This window comes from Thamnophis sirtalis, unplaced genomic scaffold (assembly GCF_051295495.1).
Source record: "Thamnophis sirtalis isolate CommonGarterSnake01/CBP01778 unplaced genomic scaffold, rThaSir2_p1.2 scaffold_5, whole genome shotgun sequence".
Classification (NCBI taxonomy): Eukaryota; Metazoa; Chordata; class Lepidosauria; order Squamata; family Natricidae; genus Thamnophis; species Thamnophis sirtalis.
Window position 1 is genome coordinate 1,242,027 of NW_028261385.1, and position 20,995 is coordinate 1,263,021.

Sequence of the window (20,995 nt, forward strand, 5' to 3'; positions counted from 1 at the left end):
GAATAGAATGAAACTTAGTAAATATAGTCAACAGCAGATATTCAGTAAAATGTGTGGGATATAGATTAAAATTACCACTTGTGGATAACTAATTAAATGAAATGTTTACTATATAAAATTAAACTTGAGGATATGTATCATTAACATTAAAATAGAATAATGGATGGAAATGATATGTTAAATTTGATTAACTTTGAGAGGCAAAAGGATATTGTTTATATATGAAGAAAAAAAAATTAAATTAAGCGGGAGAATATGGAATAAAAATAAGATGACTGAAAGATAAAATGAAAATATGATGTAAAATGTAATATGCATAATAGAAGATGGAAAGGGGGGGGGGACCAGGACAAGACTTTGTTCACAAAAGAAATTGAAATATGTAACAAAAAATAAAAAAACTTTCTTTGGGGGAAAAAAAAGATCTCCGTGGGGCGTTTCTTCCGTGAGCTTTTCTTTCCCTGCAAATGACGAACAGAAGCTCACGGAAGAAAAGGATCTCACCTGTTGCTCCACTGCTGGTGTTGGGATACACCCCCCCCCCATCCAGCCGGTCTTTGGGTCTCTGAGGCATATGTGTGCATGCATGTCTGTGCATCTGTGCACACCTTTCAGTTTGGACATGCACACGCGCAGTTTGGGCACTTGGTGCCCAAAAGGTTCACTGTCCCTGTTCTCCCTGGATATTGTGTTTGTGTCGGCCGATTTCCTCCATCATATTTTGTGTGTGTCTCCCAATTCCCACAGGCTGAACCGCTGTGGCCTCTCCCCCTCCGCCTGCAAAGCCCTGGTCCCCGTCGCCCGGACCAACGCCAGGCTGATCAGTCTGGACTTGGGTGAAAACCCCCTGGAGGATTCCGGGGTCTCCTCCTTGTGTGAATGGCTGCTTCAGCCCACCTGCCCACTTCAGAGCCTCAGGTGAGCAGCCTCACTTCCCCCCGGGGTGGGGGACCAAAGGGGAAGGTCTCATTCCCTCATTCCCTTTAAATTTAAATCTACCCACCTACCTACCTATCTCTCCATCCGCCCATCCATCCATCCATTATCTATCAATCCATCCATCCATCTATCCATCTATCTATTCATCCATCCTCCATCTCTCTCTCTCTGTGTATGTGTGTATCTATCTACCTACCTATCTATCTATCCATCCAACCATCCATCTCTTATCATCTCTCTCTCTATCCATCAGTCCATCTGTCGATCCATCTATTCATCCATCCTCCATCTGTGTGTGTGTGTGTACCTATCCATCCAACTATCCTTCACTATCATCTCTCTCTCTCTATCCATCAATCCAGCTATTCATCCATCCTCCATCTCTATGTATGTATGTATGTGTGCGTGTGCATCTACCTATCTCTCCATCTCTCCATCCACCCATCTATCTAATATCTATATTGTGTGTGTTTGTTTGTGTGTGTACACACCTATATCTGTATGTATCTATATATATCGATCAATCAATCCTCTTAAGGCTGTCAGGAAAAGATTGGGCAACATTTGTCTGGGATAGTAGAAGGACTTGGACAAAGAGGATTAGAGGACTGGGGACTAAAACATATGAAGAGCAGTTGCAGAAACTGGGGATGTCTAGTTTAATGAAAAGAAGGACTAGGGGAGACATGATAGCAGCCTTCCAATATCTCAGGGGCTGCCACAAAGAAGAGGGAGCCAAACTATTCTCTAAGGCACCTGAGGGCAGAACCAGAAGCAATGGGTGGAAACTAATCAAGGAGAGAAGCAACTTAGAACTGAGGAGGAATTTCCTGACAGGGAGAACAATTAATCAGTGGAACAGAAGTTGCCTCCAGAAGTTGTGAATGCCCCAACACTGGAAGTCTTTAAGAAGATGTTGGATAGCCATTTGCCTGAAGTGATGTAGGGTTTCCTGCCTAGGCAGGGGGTTGGACTAGAAGACCTCCAAGGTCCCTTCCAACCCTGCTATTGTATTGTATTGTATTGTATAAGGGGATGGAGGATAAGACTTCCAGGGTCCCTTCCAGGCCTGGGAGTCTATGATTCTATCATCCCGGTGCAAATCCTTCACCGCCCCCCCTCCCCAAATCTCTGTCTCCTACAGGCTGCCGTCCTGCAACCTCACAGCTGCCACCTGTTGGCCCCTTTCCCAAGTCCTGGAATCCAGCTCTTCCCTCCTAGAACTAAACCTGGGGCTGAACTCCCTGGGCGACGGGGGAGCAAAGCTGCTGTGCCGAGGGCTGAAGTCCCCGTCTTCCCCGCTGCAGAGACTCATGTAAGTGTCCTGGATCACTTCCCATCGGTGGCTTCTTGTCCTGCCTTCGGATTCCTTGGACAAGGGGTTGACTCCGGTGCCAATCTGGGAATTCTGGGAGGGCTGGAACTCCACCCATCAAATTTTCCAATTTTTTTTACTACCGATTCGGTGGGCGTGGCTAGATGGGGGGGGCATGTGACTGAGGTAGGTGTGGCCAACTTGACGTCACTCACACACACTCAGTCACATGACCCCCTCACCAAGCCACGCCCACCAAAATGATGGCACAAAGTTTTGACCGGGGGGGGGGGGGGGCTCGAGCCTCCCCAGAGCTAAGGGAGGGCCTGCAAACTACCCTAGGAAACAAATAGATTTTGTCCTCCCCGGCCCCCAGGAACACTCTGCAGGCTTCAGCAGGGCTGGGGGAAGGGGGAAATGCCTCCATTTTTATGAAAAAGGAGCGGAAAATGGGGGCATTTTTGCCTTCTCCCAGCCCTGCTGAAGCCCGCTGAGTGCTTCTGGAGGCTGAGGGAAGGCAAAAATGCCTCCGCTTGTGCGAAATGTGGCCCACCTCTGGGACTGGCATGCGCAGACCATTAAAAAGCGGGGGGAGAGGGAATTACATTTTTTCAATGAAGATTGTTCTGCACATGTGCAGAACAGAAAATAACGATGGAGGCGCCCAGGATAGAACCGGTTACGGTCACATGTCCGGCCGAGTCACCACCTATTTGGCCGAATCGGGCCTCTGCATCATCCACTCGGCACCATCACACCTTGGGACTGTTGCTGAATGAATCGGTTGCAGGTTGAGGACAAGCCTTCGACTTACGACCACAATCGAGCCCAAACTTTCTGTTGCTACGTGAGACATTTGTTGGGGTTGCCCCCCTCACCCCCAACCCATTGGAGGGCTCTTTATTGGCCACTTGGTTAAGGGAATCACGGCAGTCGTTAAGTGAGTCGCCCGGTTGTTAAGTGAACCGGGCTTCCCCCTTGACTTTGCTTGTCAGGAGGTTGCAAAAGACCCCCCCCGCGGCTCTGCAACCGTCGTAAATGTGAGTCAGTTTTCAAAGTTCCGTATTTTTTTTTAAAAAAAATATTTTTTTAGATAGACAAACAAGACATACAACATAAAACCATCTGAGCCAAGAGCCAAGGTGTCGCAGTGGTTAAATGCAGCACTGCAGGCTACTGCTAGATCAGCAGTTCAGCGGTTCAAATCTCACCGGCTCAGGGTTGACTCAGCCTTCCATCCTTCCGAGGTGGGTGAAATGAGGACCCGGATTGTTGTTGGGGGCGATATGCTGACTCTGTAAACCGCTTAGAGAGGGCTGAAAGCCCTATGAAGCGGTATATAAGTCCACTGCTATTGCTATTGCTATCTTCCGCTGCATACAGTGTAGTGTCGATTGGTGTCGAAAGGTCTTTGTGCATCCTTTCCACGGTCCTCACTTACAATTTATAGGAAATCCCGTATTATCAAGTCAAATATATTTGTATACATTATTACCATTGTACCACATTTATTTGACTATCACTATTATTCCTTCAATTTAAACGAGATATTGTAGATATTGGATTCATTTATATTAGAACAATTCATTACATCATCTTAAATCTATCCAATAATTAATATATTTTTATGTCATATTCGTAATTCGTAATTAATTAATTCGTAATTTAATAAGCTTATATGCCGCCCAATCCCATAGGACTCCGGGCGGCTTACAAATGCAAGATAAAACAAAATAAAAAATAGGGGAAAGACGAGAACAATTTAAAAGGAACACACCATACACTCGACTTAACTGGGGGGGGCTGGACCTCACTCAAGAGGTCAACAGCCCTCCAGGCCTGCCGGAACAGCCAGGTTTTGGTGGCTTTTTGGAAGGCCGCGAGAGTGGGGAGGGTCCGGATCTCTGCGGGGAGATCGTCCCACAGAATAGAATGATATTCTGTATCATTCTATTATTCTTGTATTTATAACATTCTCTTAACATCTTTCATTTCCATGTTTTTTTTTTTATCTAACCACTGATAAGACCTGGCTGTTCCGGCAGGCCTGAGGCTGTTGAATTTTCCAGCCCCATCCGAGGTTATGACTGTTGTGGTTTTTTAAATGTCTTTGTCTTTTTATTTTTATTCTGTATCCCCCTCCCTTTTTGATTGTTAGCCGCCCTGAGTCTCTCGGGAATAGGGCGGCATACAAACTGAATAAATCAATAAAATAGATCCCATATCTTATAAAATTGTTTATTTTCCTGTTCTCTAATTTCAAATGTCAATTTGAGCCAAGGTGGCGCAGTGGTTAAATGCAGCACTGCAGGCTACTGCTAGATCAGCAGGTCAGCGGTTCAAATCTCACCGGCTCAGGGTTGACTCAGCCTTCCATCCTTCCGAGGTGGGTAAAATGAGGACCCGGATTGTTGGGGGCAATATGCTGACTCTCTGTAAACCGCTTAGAGAGGGCTGAAAGCCCTATGAAGCGGTATATAAGTCTACTGCTATTGCTATTGCTATAATTTACTCACATTCCACTATTTTATGAATAACTTCCTCCTGCATTGGTATTTTCTCATTTTTCCAAATTTTTAGCAAATGCAATTCTAGCCGCCATAAAAACCATCCTCCAGTTACATACAGCATGTCGATTGGTTACAAAACTTTTGCGCTACCTCACAAGTGTCCTCACTTGCAATTTATGTAGAATCTCATATCATCAATCTAATACCTATGTATACAATTATTATTATTATCAAAATACTTCCGTATTTTGTTCATGTGGCCATGGGGTTGACGTGATGTGCTAGTGCCTCGAGGCTGTTAGGGTCTGGATGGGGGTTAACAAGCTTGTACTCAATCCGGATAAGACCGAGTGGCTGGTGTGTTTCCCTCCTACTAATTGGCCAAGTGTTCCATCTCTCAGGCTGGGGGGTCAAATACTACGCCCCTCAGACAGGGTCCGCAACTTGGGAGTCCTCCTGGACCCACAGCTGACTTTTGAACATCACTTGTCAGCTGTGACCAGGGGGGCATTTGCCCAGGTTCGCCTGGTGCGCCAGTTGCGTCCCTACCTCTCACAACAGTCACTCATGCCCTTGTGACCTCCAGGCTGGATTACTGCAATGTGCTCTACATGAGGCAGCCCTTGAAGAGTATTCGGCGACTTCAGCTTGTCCAGAATGCAGCCGCATGAGCAATCGTGGGTGCGCCTCGATTCACCCACGTAACACCTATCCTCCGCGAACTGCACTGGCTGCCTATTGGTCTCCGGATACGCTTCAAGGCGCTAGTCGTCACTTATAAAGCCCTTCATGGTATTGGACCTGGGTACTTGAGAGACCGCCTGCTGCCAATCACCTCCACTAGTCCGATTAGATCCCACAGATTAGGCCTCCTCCAAATTCCATCCACCGGCCAGTGTCGACTGGCGACTACCCGGAGGAGAGCCTTCTCTGTGGCTGCTCCGACCCTCTGGAACGAACTCCCCGTGGAGATTCGCACCCTCACCACCCTCCAGGCCTTCCGCAAAGCCCTTAAAACCTGGCTGTTCCGACAGGCCTGGGGCTAAAGAGCTGTTGCCCCCGTCTCGAACGGTATGACTGTTGCGTTTTAACTATGTATTGTTTTTGTGTTGTTGTTAACTGTCTGTAGCCCCCTTCCCTTGAGTTGTGAGCCGCCCTGAGTCCCTTCAGGGAAAAGGGCGGCATACAAATGAAATAAAACTCAAAACTCAAACTCCAGGCCTTCCGCAAAGCCCTTAAAACCTGGCTGTTCCGACAGGCCTGGGGCTAAAGAGCTGTTGCCCCCCATCTCGAATGGTATGGTTGTTGTGTGTTTTTTAAATTATGCATTGTTATGTTTCGTTTTTTATTTTTTGTCTGTTACCCCCCCTTCCCTGATTTGAATTGTGAGCCGCCCTGAGTCCCCTTCGGGGGAAAAGGGCAGCATACAAATATAATCAATCAATCAATCAACCTCATAGGGGAATGTGATTTATGACACAGACTGAGGGGAGGGGGAGGAACAGGGGTAAAGTTCATCTGTAACTCAAACAAAGCATAGACTTGACTGCGAACAGATCTTGCCTAATGGCGCTCCTAATAAATGACTAGTTTTGTACTGAAACTTGGCTCGATACTCATGAGTGTCCTTGCCTTCCATTGCAGCTTACACTCCTGCGGCCTGACCGCCGGTGCCTGTGGAGACCTGGCCTCCGTCTTGGAAACCAGCGATAGCCTCTTGGAGCTGAACCTGGGCGATAACAGCCTGGGAGATGAAGGGGTCAGGCAGCTATGCCAAGGATTGAGGCAAAGACACTGCAAGCTTCAAAAGTTAATGTAAGTGTGCAGCTCTCCCAGGGACCCGGGAAAATAGTTCGACCTCCTTGTCTTTGTAGGAGCCCCCCAAATATCGGAATACTGCTATCAATATGATAGCATACAAATAAAGGCAAAAGTATAAAAAAAAGTATAAAAGTATCATCATCTTCTTCTTTTTAACGACACCATAATCCCCTGCAGGGTGGAGTCTAGGCAACTGAATGGAGCTGAGTGTTTACTGGCCGGATGCTCTTCCTGTTGCCAATGAGGAGTTTTGTTCAGCAGATACATTCTCATTGTGCCCAGAGAGAGAGAGAGAAATATCTGCCTCTACCTAGTGTAGAGGCTTCCTGAGACAATAAAAATCACACGCTTGGTTCCAAAACCCCTTTTTTTATTTAGACGGCTGCAAATTACGTTCATTCACAGCCCGTAATGAGTCACAAACAGTCTGTGAAGAGTCCTACAGAAGTCTGCCACAGTCTTTCAGTATAAGGCTGATAAGGACCCGCCTTTCTCTCCCTTGAACCGCTGCCAGAGACCTGACTGCCAATCAGTTTTGCAAGGCCAAAGGGAGCACAAAATCAAATGGAGCTTTTCAGAGCTTGAACCAACAAAGTTGCTTCCTGCAAAGGCTCACGTCCCTTTGCTCCTCCTTTATGTCTTATGGGAGGGGCCAATCACCTCCAAGCCTTACTCTCGAGTCACCCTTTTTGTCTTAATTGTTCTTGCCTTCTGGAAGCTCTGCACATGCGCGCAAGTGGGAACGGGTTCCCACTGGTCCTCTGCCTCACTGATGCCAGACTCTGGAGGCAGCCCAAAACCACCGGACCACCTTGGCCCCTTCTCTGCCTTCCATGCAGAGCCCACATCCAAGCCTTCCTCAGACTCCAGAACCCATGTTCCTCCCCAGCCTCCTCACTGCCCAACTCTGCAGGCTGTGGGCAGACCCCAGCACCCAGGATCGAACTCACAGGCTCCTGATTGTGAGTCAAGAGCTCCGCCTCTAGGCCACCACACAACTCCACTCCCAATATTATAAATAACAACGAATAATCATTTCAAAAGAGCTGGAAGGTGCTCCAAGGTCTCTTGCAACTCTGTTATTCTGTTACCCCCAGGAACCATGCTCTGGCCTTTAACATTCAGCGTGGCTTCTGCTGAACCCATTTTTCTAGTGGAGTTTGGTCAACGACCGAAATAAAGTCCTTTGAGCTTTGATAGCAATAGCAATAGCAGTAGACTTATATACCGCTTCATAGGCCTTTCAGGCCTCTCTAAGCGGTTTACAGAGAGTCAGCATATTGCCCCCAACAATCTGGGTCCTCATTTTACCCACCTCGGAAGGATGGAAGGCTGAGTCAACCCTGAGCCGGTGAGATTTGAACCGCTGAACTGCTGATCTAGCAGTAGCCTGCAGTGCTGCATTTAACCACTGCGCCACCTTGGCTCTTTGAGTGGGAACAGAGCTGGCATCTTTGCCATCTTAGGCTGATTCTCCTCTTCTAGTGCAGATGAGTTCCATTTCTTAGTCTCCCAAGAGCTGCTATGGGAATAAAGATGATTTAATCTCTGTATAATGTTTTGTTAAGAGGTGTTACCCAACCACCTGGGGTAATACACGTATCAGCTTCCAAAAACAAGGCCATGTGGCTCATGAATCTGTGCTGCCCTGCTCAGCAGTTGGTGCCATCAACCCTCCAGCTCCCAGCAATGGGCATCAGATGATCTGCAAGCTGTCAAAACTGGCATCTTTGCCCGAAAGCCTGACCTCTTCCAACATGAGTCTCAGCAACAAAATAACAGAGTAACAGAATAATAGGGGAACAGAATAAGAGTAACAGAATAACAGTAACAGAATAACAGAGTAAAAGTAACAGAGTAACAGAATAACAAAGAAACAGAGTAAAAGAATAACAGAGTAACAGAATAATAGGGGAACAGGATAAGAGTAACAGAATAACAGTAACAGAATAACAGAGTAAAAGTAACAGAGTAACAGAATAATAGGGGAACAGGATAAGAGTAACAGAATAACAGTAACAGAATAACAGAGTAAAAGTAACAGAGTAACAGAATAACAAAGAAATAGAGTAAAAGAATAACAGAGTAACAGAATAATAGGGGAACAGAATAAGAGTAACAGAATAAGAGTAACAGAATAACAGAGTAAAAGTAAGAGAATAACAGAATAACAAAGAAATAGAGTAAAAGAATAACAGAGTAACAGAATAATAGGGGAACAGGATAAGAGTAACAGAATAACAGTAACAGAATAACAGAGTAAAAGAATAACAGAGTAACAGAATAATAGGGGAACAGAATAAGAGTAACAGAATAACAGTAACAGAATAACAGAGTAAAAGTAACAGAGTAACAGAATAACAAAGAAACAGAGTAAAAGAATAACAGAGTAACAGAATAATAGGGGAACAGGATAAGAGTAACAGAATAACAGTAACAGAATAACAGAGTAAAAGTAACAGAGTAACAGAATAACAAAGAAACAGAGTAAAAGAATAACAGAGTAACAGAATAATAGGGGAACAGGATAAGAGTAACAGAATAACAGTAACAGAATAACAGAGTAAAAGTAACAGAGTAACAGAATAACAAAGAAACAGAGTAAAAGAATAACAGAGTAACAGAATAATAGGGGAACAGGATAAGAGTAACAGAATAACAGTAACAGAATAACAGAGTAAAAGTAACAGAGTAACAGAATAATAGGGGAACAGAATAAGAGTAACAGAATAACAGTAACAGAATAACCGAGTAAAAGTAACAGAGTAACAGAATAACAAAGTAACAGAGTAAAAGAATAACAGAGTAACAGAATAATAGGGGAACAGGATAAGAGTAACAGAATAACAGTAACAGAATAACCGAGTAAAAGTAACAGAGTAACAGAATAACAAAGTAACAGAGTAAAAGAATAACAGAGTAACAGAATAGAGCAGCGATGGCGAACCTTTTTTGGCTCGCCTGCCATAAGTGGGGGGAGTGCAGGGGGGGTCGCGTGTGGGTGTGCTGTACCCATAATGCAATGTGTGACCCACCCAGTGTGTGCATGCGCACACTACAGGCGCTCTCCCCATTTTTTGCATGCTTTTTTCACCCTCCCCAGGCTCCAGAAGCTTTATAGGAGCCCGGGAAGGGCAAAAGCAGCCTCTCCTGCCCCCCCAGAAGCCCCCCGGAGGCTTCAGGGACTTTCAGGAGGCTTCCCCGAAGCCTCTGGAGCAGCCAAAATGACCCTCAGAGCAAACCGGAAGTCTGTTCCCGAACTTCCAGTTTGCCCGTAGGGCCAGTTTTTGGCGCTCCGGAAGCTTCAGGGAAGCTCACGAAGCCTCCGGAGGGCCTCCGGAGGGGGCAGGGGAGGCTCTTTTCACCCTCCCCAGGTTCCTATAAAGCCTCTGGAGCCTGGGGAGGGCGAAAAATGGCTTTTTAAAAGGGTGCCCTGACAAATGGCTCCGCGTGTCACCTGTTGCACGCGTGCCATAGGTTCGCCATCCCTGGGATAGAGTAACAGAGTAATAGAATAACATTGTAACAGAATAAAGCAACAGAATAACAAAGTAACAGACTAACAGAAAAACAGAGTAACAGAGTAACAGAATACCAGAGTTGGAAGGGACCTTGGAGGTCTTCTAGTCCAACCCCCTGCCCACACAGGAGATCCTCTACCATTTCAGACAAATGGTTGTCCAATTTCCTCTTAAAAACCTCCATTGTTGGAGAATTCACAACTTCCGGAGGCTCTTTCCCTGGTTCATTGCTTCTCCTTAGTTCCTTCTCTCTTTGATCAGTTCCCATCCACGGCTTCTTCTTCTTCGGGGGGGGGGGGGGATTTGGAGAAGAGGCCAACTGCCAAACCCCTGCAGAGCTGCTGATGAGCAGAGATTTGCAAGCCAATTTGTGTCCTGGAGAGTCTCCCAATCCTGATGCTTTGATTTGTTTCTCCTCTTTCCAGAATTACAATGGAATCGTTCAACCGAAATACGAAGGGGAAATTGCAGGCAGCTTGTGCGAGGCATCCTGGTTTAATTCTGACTCCCTACTATCCTCCAGATTTCCCCCGCTTCCCAGGGACTGAAGAGTAAAGGTGGAGTCCTCCCCCCCCCCCTGCTTTCCTTCTGCCCCTGAAGGGTTGGAAGCTTGGTGAGATGGGTGGTAGGTGTGGAAATCTCCAAAGGCCAGCTCAGCTCACCTTTTGCATTACTTACTGCATCACAACCATACAGCTGATTCACCTGCCTGGCTATGAGGTTCTGGTGGCCCTTTGGACTTAAGAGCAAGTGGAACCTGGCCATGTGGAAGGTCTTCTCGACTGGAAGCCCCCAAGAGCATGAACTCTCTCTTTCAAAACCCCCAACTAGCTTGTCAGAAGAACATTTTGGTCCAGGATTGAGCCAGGATTCGCATAAAAATGATACTAAAGTCACTGCTTGAAGAGGAAGAAGTTTATTCAACATTTAGAATAGAATTACAGAGTTGGAAAGGACCTTGGAGGTCTTCTAGCCCAACCCCCTGCCTAGGCAGGAAGCCCTACACCACTTCAGACAAATGGTTGTCCAATCTCTTCTTAAAAACTTTCAGTGTTGTAGCATTCACAACTTCTAGAGGCAAGTTGTTCCACTGATTAATTGTTCTAACTGTCAGGAAATTTCTCCTCAGTTCTAGGCTGCTTCTCTCCTTAATTAGTTCCCACCCATTGCTTCTTGCCCTGCCCTCAGCTGCCTTGGAGAATAGCTTGACTCCCTCTTCCTTGGGGCAGCCCCTGAGATATTGGAAGGCTGCTATCCTGTCTCCCCTGGTCCTTCTTTTTGTTAAACTAGCCATGCCCAGTTCCTGCAACTGTTCTTCATATATTTTAGTCTCTCGTCCCCTCATCCTCTTTGTTGGTCTTCTCTGCACTCTTTCTGGAGTCTCCATACCAAAACTGAATACCTTATTCCAAGTGTGGCCTTACCAGGGCATTATAAAGTGGTATTAACACTTCACACGTGATCTTGATTCTCTCCCTCTGTTGATGCAGCCTAGAACTGTGTTGGCTTTTTTGGCAGCTGCTGCACACGGCTGGCTCCTATTTAAATGGTTCTCCACTAGGACTCCAAGATCCCTCTCACAGTTAGGACTATTGAGCAAGGTACCACCTGTACTGTCCCTGTACATTTCGTTTTTCTTCGTGTCTAACAAAGATGATGAGAGGACTGGAGGCTAAAACTTGTGAAGAACAGTTGCAGGAACACCTGCAGCCACCTGTTCTCCAAACCACAAGAAGGAGGAGAAGAAGAAGCAATGGGTGGAAACAAATCATGGAGAGGAGCAACCTGGAACGAAGGAAAGATTTCCTGTCAATGAGAAGAATGAATCCGTGGAACAACCGGCCTCCTCCAGAGGTTCTGTGAGCTCCAAGACTGGAGCTTTCTGAGAAGAGATTGGACAGCTACTTGTGTCTGAAAATGCTACAGGGTCGTGATGATGAACCTATGGCACACGAGCCAGGGGTGGCACAGAGCGCCCCCTGTGGGCACGCGAGGCATCACCCCTGTTCAGTTCTCCTGTGCATTCGCACGCACCTCCTGCTGGCCAGCAGATCTTTGGGGTTTCTGCCACACCTGCGCAGGGCCCAGGGTGCATGCGTGGGGACGCACACACACTGCATTTTGGGGGTTCGGGCACTTGCCCAGGCAATTGCACACACGCACACTTTGGGCACTTGGCCTGGGAAAGGTTAGCCATTCTTGGTAGAGGGTCTCCTGCTTGAGCAAGGGGTTGGACTAGAAGACCTCTAAGGGCCCTTCCAATTCTGCTCTTCTGCTATTCGAGAGCATAGAAACAGCCCTTGGAGGAGCAACAATTTTGGGTATAGAGGTTGGGAATATTTATAAGAACGACGGTCCATGGTGAGACGTGCGTAAATGTGCCCTTTGCAATATTTAACTTGGTGGACATGTAGCTCCAGTAGGAAGGCCCTTAGCTTAATTTGCAAATATCTTTTCTTTGGTGTGGGTCTATAAGCGGATTCTGGCGTGCCACATCTGTACGATCAGGGAAATTCATATTATAATTCCCCTTTTTGCTATTATTTGCATGATTTAATCAATTCCAGCCTGGCTGTCAATTATCGACTGAAATGAGTATTTTCAACCTTATATTCCCTTTGCAATATACCATATTTTTGGACTATAAGACGCACCTTTTTGTCTCCTCAAAGGGGGTGAAGATGACTGTGCGTCTTATAGATCGAATATTGCTGAAGCCCCACCCACCCACCGGCCATTTTTGGGCTCTGCACACCCTGTTTTTAGGACTGTTTTTGAGGCTTTTTTCGGCACATTGTTGAGGCTTTTTTTTTTGCTTCTTTTTGTGGAAAAAATGGCCCAAAAAGCCTTTAAAATGCCCCCCAAAAGTCTTGAAAATGGGTAGGAAAAAAGGCTGGAAAAGGGCCAAAAATCCCCCCCCCCCAAGGGCTGAAAATGCAGCTCACAGAGGCCAAAAACCTTTTTTTGTTGTTTTCCTCTTCTAAATTTAGGTGCGTCTTATAATCTGAAAAATATGGTAGTTCCTGAAGAGTTGCTGGGTCACCGCCAAAGTCTGTCCTCTGCGCCACAGCGGCACAGTGGTTAGAGTGCAGTATTGCAAGCTACTTCTGCGTACTGCTGGCTGCCTGAAATTAGGCAGTTCAAATCTCCCCAGGCTCAAAGTTGACTCAGCTTTTCATCCTTCCAAGGTCATTGAAATGGGAATCCAAATTGTTGGGGGCAATATGACCACTCTGTAAACTGCTTAGAGACGGCTGTCAAGCATTGAAAAGTGATAAAGTCTATTGCTACGTAGAATACATTGCAGTAGTCCAGCTTGTGGGCCGCTCAAACCGTTAGTTACCCTTGCCAAGGTTTTTTGGACCTATAGGAATGAAGCTGGTAGACTAGGCAAAATTATGGGGAGCCATCTCACCCCAACAGCATCGGCCTGCCCCCCTCTTTCTAGCAGAAGGTGGCATGGCAGGGACTCCATCGGTCAAGGAATTCCGCCTGGCTGGTCATGCAGACACCTCCATTATCATCACTCGAATCAATGCTTGTTAAGCTCAGCAACTTTAAAGTGTGTGTGGACTACAACTCCCAGCTTTGCTGGCTGCAGAATTCTGAGAGTTCCCCACTTCTTAATAGTTGCTGAGATTGAGTAACACTTCACTGGATTGTAAGGAGGAGGAGGAGGAAGAGATCCAGCACAATCAGATTTGCACGATTATGTTGTTATAGTAGCTGATCTTAATTTGGGTGGGGGGAGACACCCCCCCCCCGGGGTCAGTATGGCCTGAGTCTTTCCAATGCCTTTCGGCTTCCCAAATTTTCATTTTGATGGAGGTTTCTTGGGTGACGTCTCAGTTTTAATAAACTTTCGCCCAGTGGTCATGATTGAGCTACTTCAGTCCCTCTCCATAAAGAGATCTTTCTGGATCTCCTGGAATTGATGGTCTGTTTCGGTCGAATCTACCTACTGCAGGAGTCTCAAACTCGATTTCATTGAGGGCTGCATCAGGATTGTGTTTGACCTCATGATTCCCTTAACAACCACAATGCTTAACTCCTCTAGCTTACAAAATTGGGTGTGATTCCCTTAACAACCACCTTGCTTAGCAACTAAACTCTGTCAGCCTCTGCTTTGCTGCTGCTTCGGCTGCCATTGAAACGGGGAAGGGGGGGGCATGGTAATTGGGAGGGGAATCATTGCTGTGCTGGAGGAAGTTTCTAGATGCTGAATTGACCACCTTACTGTGCATGTGGAGGAAGGGAGTTTCCCGCCAAGGCCAACGGTCCAGCATTCCATCCTGGTGACGCCTTTCGAAGTTATCTCACACCTGACATTTGGGGGAAATATGATTGGACTGTGCACGGGGATGCCAAGGGGAGGGGAAGGAATTATACATTATATTATTAGCTTTCGCGCCTAATTAACCAGACTCAGCTTAGCTTTGCAACTGTTCATTTATGATTAGTAAAAGTACACTTGATTTCAATTCAAATGGAGTCCAGTGGTTTTCTGTCCTGATTACTGAATGAAGTAATGCTGACACTCTGGAGCCAGTTGTGGCCGTAAGTCGAGGACTACCTAAACCAGCCCCAACCAGCGGGGGAAAAACGACCTCCCTTTCTTGAGCAGCAGACCAGTTGCTCATCTCTGGGGGTTCTTCAAGAGGAGGCTGGGCGGGCCTTCCTCCAGAGTGGCATAAGGCTGTGATGGGGAACCTGTGGCACATAGGGCACTCTCTGGGGGCACGGATGCTGTCGCCAGCTGCTCTTCTGGTTTCAAAAAACAGGCCGTTTGGGGGCCTTTGGGGGGGCTGTTTTCAAGCCGAAAAACTGCCTGAAAATGCCCCCCAAACAGCCCAGAAATGGCCTGGAAAGGGCTCAAAAATGCCCCCCAAAAAGGCATGCATTCACTGACCGAAAAGGTTCGCCATCATTGGTATAAGGTCTCCTGCTCCAGCAGGGGGTTGGACTAGGGGACCTCTAGGGGCCCTTCCAATTCCGCTATTGATCAGGGGAAAAGCTTGCCTCCGGAAGTCATGGATGCTCCACCCCATGTTTCTTGCTTGAGCAGGGTGCTGGACTAGAGGACCTCTAAGGTCCCTTCCAATTCTGCTATTCTGTTAATTAATCAGTGAATGGCTCGTCTTTCAAAAACAAACTGGACAGCTGTTTGTCCAGAATGGTATAAGACCTCCTCCTCGCGCAGGGGGTTGGGCTAGAAGACCTCCAAGGTCACTTCCAATCCTGCTATTCTATGTTCTTTCAGGCAGACCCTAGACACAACGCTGCCAAAAACGAAGATTTATTGGTGAAAAGGTGCTGCAGAATACAGATCTGCTACTTCACCGCCCCTGATTTTATTCCATTCGCCCCACCGGATTTCCCGGTTCTCCTCCTGGTTTTGAGAATCCCCCCTGATGGCTTTTCCTGGCTCTTCTTCCAGAAACAAAGCTTTCCTTTCAGGATCTCCCTGCAGAGATGGAGCTTCCCCTGCAGGATGGTGCAGAGGGCGGAGCTCTGCTTGTCCATGGGTGAGGACGAGGGTTGTGGTAGTCTCCCTGCCTGTCCTCCTCCTCCCCCCCTTTGGCCTCTCTTTTGCCCCCTTCCTTCTTTTTCCTTCGGTCTCTGCTTCCAAATGAAGAGTCCCTGTTGCAGGTTCAGTTTCTTCTCCAGAATGCTACCTATAATGGCTATCTTCTCGCTCTCTAGAGACCTCTGTTCCTGGGGCGTCCTGTGGAACCCCTGCCTAGGAATCTCCAAACCCTGGCTGAGCTTTGGGTCAAAGGCCAGCCTCAGGAGGTCGAGGAGTTCTTGGTGAGTCTCCGTGGAAGGCCTGCTGACCTTCACCTGTTCCTTCATCCCAGCTTCTGGGGGCCTTCCTGGGGAACGGTCGACAGGCCACCTCCCTCTAGGATGAGGACGTTGGGCCCCACCGCCCTGCCCCATATCTCCTGCTTGCATGAGGTCTACTGGGGTCTGTCTTTTCATGTCCTTGTGGTCTGGGATCTCACTTGGCTTTAGGATGCCATGACCTCCAAATGATCCCACCACTGTGCTGTAGACCGGATCACTTGTTTTTTCCAAGGGGGCCACCAAGGAAAGGCCAGGACCCTCAGCCAAATTTGGGGGTTGTCTCGTTGCTGAGGAGTTAGCCCATCTGCAGCTGCCCATCTCTTCTCTGAGGGACTCTCCTGCCCCCTTGTTCTGGTCTCCCCACTTCACCTCCGACCTTCTCCCCTGGTCCCAATCCTCTCCCCTCATGCCTTCTGGACCGCCTTGGGACTTGGTCTCCAGGGAGAAAAGGCTCTGCTCCTTAGCGATGGAGAAGGTGACGGTCTCCTTTCTCCCCTCTCCCTCACTGTCCCTCTTCAGGGTCAAGGTACAACTTTCACGATGGACCTGAAGTCCAACATCTGTCCTTACGGCCTCTTGCTTTTGAAGGGGGGCCTTTCCACTCTCCTTGGGAGGTTGAAGATCGTGGCCTCCCGTAGGGGACCTGCTTCGTCTAGCGGATGAAGGACGTGGCAGGCAGAGGAACCTCTCGCTTTCAGAAGACCACGGTTCCAGCCATTGGGTTCTACAAAAGGCTTGGCACCTGGTTGCTTCTCCCGGAGGGTGGCCAAGGAACTCTCTCCACATAAGCCTCCTTCCTCTCCTTTGTAGCCTGCTGCTCCATGTTGCATGATGCTCCCTCTTGACTTGCCCGTAATGCCTGGTTACAACATCCTCGTAGGAGGAATTGGGAACATGAAGACGGTGTGGGAAGAAACAGGAGGTTTGTTGAGGGATGGAAGCGTAACATGGTTGGCCCTCCCAAGGCCTGCAAGACATCTTGGCAGCTTCTGGCTCTTGGAGAGAAGAACAGCTCGTGACATCTCCTGAGGACCCTTCTGACCCTCCTTCCGTGTCATCTCCTGAGGACCAAGAAGAATCCTGGGCTTCATTGTCTTCTGCTAGCAGAGAGGAATCATCTGCCAGATCTTCCTCTGGTTTCCATCGGACTTCCTTCATCTTCTTCTTCTTCTTCTTCTCCTCTGGCCATTCTAGTAAGGCCAAGGAGCTCTTCTTTGGGGCTGATGATGTGTCTTGAGGCCATGTATACCTGCGAGACCAGAGAAGTCGTTCTGGAACCTGGGAAGAGGGCTGAGGAGGGGGGAATGGATGAAGCAGGGGTTGAATCCGTTTTGGAATCTCCCATCTATGCTTTGTGACCATGGTCCTCACACTGGTCTCCAGATGTTGCCGTGTGTTTGTGTCGAGGAACCAAAGCTGCTGGGACTTCATTTCCACATCTGCCTTGTCTCTTGGATGCTTCTGGGGCCTCCTTCCAGTCTGCTTCTCTAGGTTGAGTGGAAAGGGAGCAAAAATGCCCAGAGATTTCAAGATGGCAGATGGCAGGCCCCAGGTATGCTGGATCTTCTTGTGGATGACATGAAACTCCAGAAGGTCCCAGGACTCATCGATGTAGGAAAGGAGCCTGACCTCGGGGGATCTGATGGCAGCCGCCAGGAAACTGGAACTAGATCCTGCCTCTGGTTTCCTCTGGTGGATGTTCTTCACTGGCTTGACAGTGGCTTCTTTCCAGGATGAGGTCCACCAGGGTGGCCCTTCTCTTCTGGAACGGGAAGCATGAACTCCCTCTTGCAGGTAGAATCCCACATGACGTTCACGGTGGGCCTTTTCGACAGGGACCTGATGTGGAGGGGCCATTGCTCTCAACGAATCTTGGATCAGTAGAGGAAGGCCCCATGTGTGATCCCGGATTTGACGGCTCACATGATACTCCAGGCGGTCCTTTGCCTCTTGACTTAGAAAGTACGGGTAATGGACCACCACTCTCACCATAGGCTGTGGCATATTTACCACCCTACTTGCTTTCCTTCCCTCTCCCGACGTCTCCAGAGCCAGACCTGTCAAGGACCTTCTCAGAAGCTCAGGAGGGACTGGCGCAAAAGCCTGCAAAGATTTCTGCACAAGAGTTGGCAATCCCCACTCATGCTGGATCCTCTTGTGCCGTACATGGAATCCCACAAATTCCAACTCTTCTTGTTTAAGGGACACCAGGGTGGTCTCTTGGCCAGGTGGCATCTTCTGAGTCTCTCTTCCAGACCTCGAGATTTTTCCTTGGGACACTGGTCCTAGAAGGCCAGCTTTGGGCAGAGCCCCCTTGGCTGTGGTTACACGACGTACGTTTTCTGCTTCGTGCCGTTGCTTTGAGGCAGTGTGGAAGAGTCGGTTGTAGGCGTTCCACGGGGTTTCGGCTTCACCCTGGTCGCCCTCAACTTGGGAAGTTCCAGGGGGCAGAAACATTTCCAATGATATCTGGACACGCTTGGGGAGACCCCATCGATGGGCTGCAGTTCGGCTCATCACGTGAGCCTCCAGAAGCTTCTGGGTGTCAAGGTCCAAGAAGAACAAGCGCTTGGTTATTTTAATTGCCACCTCGAACGCACCCCACGAGCTGGGGGTGGCCATGCCAATCCCCTCCAAGAGCTGTTCTGGTTCTAAAGAGAGTGGGGCAAAGGCCCGAAGAGATCTTTGAACCATGGATGGTAAGCCCCATTCGTGCTGTAGCTTCTTGCGCTGGACATGCATCTCCAGAAGATCCAGAATCTCCATACGGACAAAACATGGAGCTTTCCTTGAGAATCTCTGTTCTCTGGAACCCATTGCATCGGCAGTTTGACTCTCCCGGCCAATGTCCTTCTCCAGAGTCCGCCTCTTGAGCCTGGCCATCTCTAGTGGCAGTCCTCCTGCAACAACCTTGCCAAGCATCTTGTTCAAGGATTTAGTGTAGATACTTGGAAGGCCCCAAAGATGCATTAAATGCTTTCGTTTAATGTTCAGGTTAATCTTTTCCACAATGTCCTGTTCCATAAAATACAAACAAGATGTTCTGGGTTTGATTTCCGAGGAGACAGAAGGAAATTTAGGAAGAAAAACACATTTGGTGGGCCCAGAAAACATCTCATCTCCTAATAATTGGAATCTAATCTCCAGGGATTTTTTCTTGAGATGGGTCTCCAGAGTAGATCCAAGGAGATCTTCCAGACATCCCACGTTCTTTAGCAGGAGAGCACTGGTTTCTTCCTGCCTCGCGCTGCCCGCCAGAGTTTCTCCAAGGCCAAACCTGGCTCGAGGTTTCTCCTCCGGAAGTAGCGAGCGAAAAAGCGTTGCAGACCGGTGGACTTTCTGAGGGATGCCCCACCTTTTCTGCAGCTTCATCCGTTGAATGTGGAGCTCTAGGTTTTGTATGACTGGTTCAGAAAGGAACTGCAACTCTAGGTGAAGCAAGGAAGGCTGAGTCACGGCCTTGAGGAGATCACCGTGCCTTTGGGGTGCTTCTCCCATTAAGCTTCTAAGGGACCTCTGGACCAGGGCAGAAGAGCCCCACTCGTGCTGTAGCCTCTTCTTCCTAATGTGCATTTCTAAGTTTTCTTTGACCCCGCTTTTGAAAAACGGGGACTCTGCTTCTGAGAACTCAAAGGGGGCGGCTTTGGACCTGGCTGAAGGTCCTCCAGGACTCATAGCTGCCAACGTCTCCACATACTTCAGCCCCAGGCCCCAGAGGGACACCAAGCGACCTCGCTGCAAAGCGACTTCGATCCGTCCCATGGCTGCCAAGTCAAGGGAGAGGCAGGACCTACGCATCTGCGGGGCCGTGAGGCCAGGAAGGATCATCTTCGGAAGAGGCTTCCTAGTAGACAACCATACAGATCGCCAAGAGAAACGGGGGGCCGCAGGAAAGGTTTCCAAGCAGACCTCCAGGTGCTTCTTGGTCAGGTGGACCTCCAACTTCTTCAAGGCCTGAACGCTTAACCTGCGAAGTGACTGAGCGGGATGTAATCCGACGCCTTGGCACGTCTGAGCACCCAGTTGAGGTCTTACAAGACCCCCCGCCTGTGTTTTTATCCCCAGACTGGGCTTCCAAGAGTTGTGTTTCCCCAACAGCATGGTCTTCTCCTTGTAGAAAATCCCCGGGAACAGGCGTCTGCAGGATTCAAGGACCCTCCGAGGCAAACCCCACCTCTGCTGGAGCTTCATCCTCTGAAGGTGGAACTCCAGGAAGTTGGTGACTTTCCAAGGAAGGAAAGGTAGCTCTTGAGGGAGGACGGAGGCTTGAGTGACGGCCTTCGAAGGACGCAATGGGGATGTGTGGCCAAGGAAGCTCCGTAAGGAACTCTGCACCAGAGAAGGAAGACCCCACTGGTGCTGTACCCTTTTCTTCCTGAGATGCACCTCCAGGACCTCCCTGGCCGATGGCTGCAAGAACAGGGTCTTCCCCTCTGCAAATCGGAAGCCCAATTCTTTGGTCCCGTCAGGTGAACGTGGCTTTTCCACATCCTGCTGGACGATGGCGGCTGTCATCCCAGTAACAGTTTCCATGTACTTGAGACCGAGCCCCCAGAGGGAGGACAGGTGGCCCCGTTGCAATGACAATTCGATCCGGCCCATGGCTGCCGAGCCGCACATGGAGCAGGAGACGCGGATTTGGGGGGTCTTCAGGCCCGCGAGGATGAGCTTGGGGAGAGGTCTCCTCTGAGACCACCGAGAAGATCTCCAGGAAGTTTCTGGGGCAGCAGCAGGAAAGCTTTGCAAGGACACCTCCAGATGTTTCTTAGTCAGGTGGGTCTGCACCGTCTTCAGGACCTTCGTTTTTAACACCAGGGGTGGTTGAGCTGGACATAACGGAAGGCCCTGGATTTCTCTAGCCTTCTCCTCTTCCTGCTTTGGCCGCCCCAACAGTGGTCTCATCCCCTTCACTGCCCCTCTCTTCCCCTTATAAGGAAGTTCTGGAAACAGCCGTCGGTAGGTCTCGAGGACTCTCCTGGGCAAGCCCCACCTCTGCTGGAGCTTCATCCTCTGAAGGTGGAATTCCAGGAGAAGGCAGGTGT

The 20,995-nt window shown here is 48.6% G+C and overlaps 1 protein-coding gene across 1 annotated transcript in view; it reads left to right on the forward strand.

The window, feature by feature from the left end:
• Positions 1 to 11,046, forward strand: part of LOC106549437 (NACHT, LRR and PYD domains-containing protein 3) — a 28,577-nt gene extending 17,531 nt beyond the window's left edge. Inside the window, exons 4-7 of the mRNA XM_087715184.1 lie at positions 748 to 918; positions 2,084 to 2,254; positions 6,409 to 6,579; positions 10,532 to 11,046. Of these exons, the coding sequence (XP_087571310.1) occupies positions 748 to 918; positions 2,084 to 2,254; positions 6,409 to 6,579; positions 10,532 to 10,661 (643 nt within the window). The 3' untranslated portion in view covers positions 10,662 to 11,046. The remainder of the gene's footprint in view (positions 1 to 747; positions 919 to 2,083; positions 2,255 to 6,408; positions 6,580 to 10,531) is intronic.
• The last annotated feature ends 9,949 nt before the right edge of the window (positions 11,047 to 20,995 follow it).